Consider the following 6,262-nt stretch of genomic DNA (forward strand, 5'->3'; position numbering starts at 1 on the left):
GGAGATCACGCACTTGTTCCCCAAGGGATGTCACTCACGAGTACTCAAAAATTGTGGTGTGCAACTGCAGAGGGAATCAACGATGGGGGTACCAAAGGAGGAACTAGAAAAGAAACTGCGGTCAGAACTGGATCCTGCTCATCTGGTAAGCAAGAACAACATCAACATCAAGGAATAAAATCAATGAAAAAAACCGTCTAGGTTTCTAAAGTTCACGTCACAAGCTCCCAAAAGGCACTGCTGATTGGAACAAGTGCTTGCTACTGCTAGAACAAGATGCAAGTACCCTCTTTTCACCGGCATTAGTCATAAACTTGGATCTGATGGCGCGTTACCGTGTATGTAATCAAGATCGACATAGGAATTTATGTTAATCAAAATTTAGTTGAGATGCCGCTTGAACCCTCTAAGCATGGTTTAAAATGAATAGATTAGTACACATAAAAATTTCTTCAAGGTTTTAGAAATCTACAAATCACAACAAAATATTCTTAACAAGTCAAGTAATCAAGAACAATACGTACAAAAAAATACAACAGCAAATATGCTGATTATGTGTTAGCACTAGTTCCAGAAATCTAAAAAAAAAAAATACACTGCCAATGTTCCAAAACTGATTCAGAACTAAATAAAAACACAAGAATGTTACCAGTCTGTCATTGGTACGTTTAAATTATGACAAAACAAAATGTAACATTCACTGTACATTAATTTTATAAGGACAGTAAAATGTTGAGTCTTGAGTCTTACTGCGACCCAGTGGTCTTTTAAGTGGACAGGCAGACAAACACTTATAATACAGTGAGATAATAAATTTATTAGGCCTTAAAAAAAAAATGGGTGTGGTTACGGTAACCCGACCTACCCTATTTTTAGGGGCCGACCCTATAACTTTTTATTACATTTGTCAAAAAACAAAAAACAAAACCAAGAAAACGAGTGCAGAAAACGCAATGAACGCGAAAGCGCCCGAGTCGCACACTTATTTCCCTGTCAAGTAGGTTTAATTTGTACACATTAGAAAAAAAAGTTAAAAAAAAAAAAAGTTATTGCCTACCTTCCTACCCTATTTTTTTTGGCTATGTTACCATAACCACACCTTTTTTTTTGTTTGCCTTGCAGAAGACACAAGCGAGGCAATAAGTTTAGATATCATAAGTGTTTGTTTATCTGTCCACTTACAAGACCGATGGGTCGCAGTACAGTGAATGTAAGTTGTAACGTTTTGTTCTGTCATTTTAAAAATTAAACGTTTCAATAACATACCATTCTTGTTTTTTGATTCACTAGTTCCAGTAAAAAGAAACAATCTCTATCAGAGGGAAGCAAATTTCACTGGTATTCATTGAAGAGCTTCCTATGCTTTGCATTGTCATTTTTGAAGAATTTGTAATTTATAATTTGATTACTTAAATTCTGTATTAATTTTGCCAAGTATCATTTTTGGGTGTTTTTTTTGTTTTTTGTTTTTTTGTATGTTGTTGTTTGTTTTGTTATTTTGTTATTTTGTTTTGCTTTGTTATACATATATATACATGATCTGGCCTGTCCCAAGAAATTTCTCAATCACCCTTCTTTTCCTGCCTCTCTCACTGTCAACGAACTACCTATCTCTTTCTCTCCGTCTGTCCGCAGCCTTGGCGTCACTCTCGATCCAACTCTCTCTTTCCAAAAACACATCTCTAACATCTGCAAGTCCGCCTATCTAGAGATGCGCAAGATTAGTTCAGTCCGTCACTACCTCACCACTGATGCAACCAAAACGTTAGTGTGTTCTTTAGTCCTCTCAAAGATAGATTATTGCAATTCTCTCCTGGCCGGTCTCCCTAAGTACCTTTTAGATAGACTTCAAAGGATCCAAAATAACGCTGCCCGCCTGGTCTTCAAATCTTCCAAGTATGAACACGCCACACCCCTTCTTCACTCTCTACACTGGCTGCCTATCACTAAAAGGATCGAATACAAACTCTCCTCTCTTTCTTTTGCCGTCGTTTCTGGTTCTGCCCCAGAATACTTGTCAGAACTCCTCAATCTCTACACCCCCTCTCGTCAGCTTCGCTCTGCCGCCGACACTCGACTCTTCCGACTCCCCACAGTGCAAACAAAGACATGTGGCGAGAGGTCCTTCGCCTATCAAGCCCCTGTGACCTGGAATAGATTACCTCTGCCTCTCAGACACACAGATTCTCTCACTACATTCAAGACAAATCTCAAAACACACCTCTTCCAGCGCAAGTGATTTCCCCTCCAGCATCTCCCCACCCACCCCATCCTGCCCCACCTCACCCCCTACCTAGTGCCTAAAATAACGCGTATATACATTTTCTGCGCTTTGTGTCAGCACTGTGTGTGTGTGTGTAAATAGTACTGTTGACACGTTTTTATAAAGAAGCCTATTGTGGTTCATGTGCTTAGGCTGTGTATTGGATTGTCACTGTATGCCTGCATTATTAGATGTCAGTAATAATTATATGTGCTGATTGTTCTCTTTGCCTGCGTGCGTATAGTATGTTGGTTATGTTTGGTTATAGTATGTTTGTTTATGTTTGGTCGTTATTTTTGCCTGTGCGTGTATTGTATGTTTGGTCGTTTTCTTTGCCTGTGCATGTATAGTTTGTTGGTATTATGTTTGGTCGGTTTCTTTGCCTGTGCGTGTATAGTATGCTTGGTCGATGTATGTATTGTAAAGCGCTAAGAGTAGACAATTTTCTAGAATAGCGCTATAAAAGTTTGCATTATTATTATTATTATTATCTTGAATCCTGAGTTAAAAACAATGTATTGGAGCAAGTGTGTACTCCCATGCACCCGTGCAAATGCAATGCAACTTGCAACCTTTTTTCATGTCGAAGGCTTTAATTAAAAAGATTCATGGAAATGTTCTGTTGCAGGAGGTGGATGACCAGTCTGATGGATGCGGAGCAAAGTACCAAGTTTTAATTGTCTCGCAAAAATTTGATGGAGTGAAGCCGACCATAAAAAGGCACAGGTAAAAATCTAGTTGGTTACACTTGTATTCTTAATTGTCTGCTTGGATGCTACACACACACACACACACACACACACACACACACACACACACACACACACACACACACACAGACATTCACACGCATGCACGCACATCACACACACACCATCATGCATGCATGCACAAACGCGCGCACACACACACACACACACAGAATATAGAAAATAAGTACAACCTGTCACCAGTCGAATTTTTACTGGCAATCAAAGTGAAAGGGATGGTGCATCAAATAGATAGAGAAGACAAGGATAGAAGCTCCAATCCAGAATGCTGGATTGTGAAAATGGTTTTCAGATAAATTTTCAGACAATCAATCAATCAATCAATGAGGCTTATATCGCGCATATTCCGTGGGTACAGTTCTAGGCGCTCTGCAGTGATGCCGTGTGAGATGAAATTTTATACGGCCAGTAGATTGCAGCCATGTCGGCGCATATTTACCTTTCACGGCCTTATTCCAAGTCACACGGGTATGGTAGACAATTATTAACTGTGCCTAAGCAATTTTGCCAGGAAAGACCCTTTTGTCAATCGTGGGATCTTTAACGTGCACACCCAATGTAGTATACACGGGGGGTGGTTCGGACACCGAAGAGAGTCTGCACACAAAGTTGACTCTGTGAAATAAATTTCCGCCGAACCTGGGATCGAACTCGCGCTGACAGCGGCCAACTGAATACAAATCCAGCGCGCTACCAACTGAGCTATATCCCCGCCAAGCTCTCACTGAGATCAAACCAAATACATACATGTACATCTAGGTGTTAGAGGGGGGAAAAAATGGTGGGGACAAACCTCCCACTCAGATACATAGATGTCCATCTTCACTTTGATGAAGAATGCTGTTAGCTTTTAAGTTGTGTAGATTGTTTGCTTTTCTTGGCATAAAATGACTCAAAATTCAAATTGTGTCAAAATCCACTAAAATACAAACATTTTCTGAGGACTTTGTCCCTTGCATCCTCACAGGAGTGATGCCTCTTGAGACCGCCAAGGACCATGGCTGAGGTGCATGACAAACATACCAACCCGATAGGAGCCAGTTGCGGTGTTGGATTGGTTGAAATTGAGATTTCTTGTGATTTCAACCAATCAGACTCCGCGGTTTTTTCTCACCTGTTTAGGTGGCACCCACTTTGGCTTCGTGCACTTCAGCCCTCGCCTCCTGGACCGGCAGGCTTTGTAATTTTCCCACTTTTATCATTGTGAAGAATGTTTTTATGCTTAATGATTGCTGGTCTATTACTCATTCATTTTTTAATCGTTTTCTTTCTTTTCTCTGTCTGCAGAATGGTACATGGAGCCATTGAAGAGGAGATGAAGTCCATCCATGCTATACAGCTCAAGACAATGACGCCGGAAGAGTGGGAGAAACTGAAGCCGTCCTGACCTTTTCTTTCAGGCCTATACTTTTAGTCCAAAAAAAAAGTTGACTGTCACACTCTTTATTTAAATGTGTTGAGGGTTGACGTGTGGAGGCATACTGACAGAAGGCGTGTGTGTGCAAATGTGCATATGAAGTTTATCATTATAGTCAGCTACTCAGACATTTATTTTGAAATCAGTGCTATCACCTGTGCTTTCATGCTGCAGAGGGAAACTGACTGTAAAAGTGAGGGCATGGTGTAATAGAAACCCATGTATTAAACTCTGGCTCACATTTTTTGTATTATTATTTTTTGGATTAATAGCTACAAAGTTGCAGAGAAAAGATTATAGATGGTTAGAAATACACAGCAGTAAAACACTCAAATACCTTGTCCTGAAGAGATCTGTGAAGAGTTACCTCCCTTCGGTCTCCACATAAGGTGACAAGAGCCATAAACTACTGTACAGTTTCAGGGTTAGAGGGCACTTCTAGGTGTAAGATAATGACTGGTATAAAGGAAAGGATCTGTCCACAATGCATAAGATGCACCTAAACTATAATGAGACCCATTGACATTGTGTCGTGTTATTAACAGATTTACACGGGGTTTTCTGCTGGCAATGTGCATGTTAACGTTTGTTTATGTCAACTGCACAGTTAAAATACCTTTTATCTGTGCAAGTTACAGTCAAATTTACCAGAGCGAGTTTTGCAAAGCTATGTGTAACATACAGTTTGTGTCCCCCCGCGGGTTAGGGGGAAGAATTTACCCGATGCTCCCCAGCATGTCGTAAGTGGCAACTAACGGATTCTGTTTTTCCTTTTACCCTTAAGTGTTTCTTGTATAGAATATAGTCAATTTTTGTAAAGATTTTAGTCAAGCAGTATGTAAGAAATGTTAAGTCCTTTGTACTGGAAACTTGCATTCTCCCAGTAAGGTAATATATTGTACTACGTTGCAAGCTCTTGGAGCAAACTTTTGATTAGTGCTTTTGTGAACAAAAAACAATTGACAAGTGGCTCTATCCCATCTCCCCCCTTTCCCCGTCGCGATATAACCTTCATGGTTGAAAACGACGTTAAACCCCAAATAAAGAAAGAAACATACAGTTTGTGGCTTGGAAGCAGGCAGACTGGGTTTTTCCTTGACACGACATTGTATGTATGGGTCTGTGACGGCTGTTTATTGTTGCATTTTATGGAATCAAGGGAAGAATTGTCACATAAATCAAACACACCCAGTGATGAAGTTCATTGATCAGGATTGTTAAAAAATAGTATATGTATCACATTTTAGCCTGAAAAGTGATGTGATCAAATAAAGTGTTAGAGTCTGAGATGACTTTTCATTATAAATGTGCTTGTGTAAAGGTTTAAGCTCCCTATGTGTATTATGTGTTAACATACACAAATTGATCAAAATAGAATCCTTGGTAGACGTAGAGGTATGTTTTTGTGGCAGCAGACATGTGTGTATGGAAGAGTGAAATTGGCACACAAGATTTTGCTGAGAAACAAAGTTTTCCTTTGTCTACTTTCAACTACTATATCTGTGAAAAATGTTCAGTCCATTTTTATTTTGGAAAATAACTATGAAAATCTTATCAGTGTACTGCTTTAAAATGTGTTTCTCAGTGTGTACTGCTTTAAAATGTGTTTCTCAGTGCGCTTCTGAAAGAGTTTCGAATAGAAAGAAGTGTGTGTGTGTGTGTAGCAACCTTGTGATATTTAACCTAGCTCCTTTTGTTTCTTTCTCTTTCTTCCCTTTTTAAATAAAAAAACAACCAAGAGTTATTTTTTCAGTATGACATTCTGACACTCTTTACGATAGGCAACCATCCAAAATGTAACAAAACACAATC

General features: G+C 39.4%; 1 protein-coding gene across 1 annotated transcript; it reads left to right on the forward strand.

The window, feature by feature from the left end:
• The first annotated feature begins 3 nt into the window (after positions 1–3).
• On the forward strand, positions 4–6,004 carry LOC138958526 (uncharacterized). Its single transcript, XM_070329720.1, has 3 exons — positions 4–145; positions 2,892–2,989; positions 4,321–6,004. Exons 1-3 carry the CDS (start codon positions 83–85, stop codon positions 4,418–4,420), a joined length of 261 nt encoding a protein of 86 aa, XP_070185821.1. The 5' UTR covers positions 4–82; the 3' UTR covers positions 4,421–6,004.
• Positions 6,005–6,262: the final 258 nt, after the last annotated feature.

Source organism: Littorina saxatilis, linkage group LG2, assembly GCF_037325665.1.
Source record: "Littorina saxatilis isolate snail1 linkage group LG2, US_GU_Lsax_2.0, whole genome shotgun sequence".
In the NCBI taxonomy this organism is placed as follows: Eukaryota; Metazoa; Mollusca; class Gastropoda; order Littorinimorpha; family Littorinidae; genus Littorina; species Littorina saxatilis.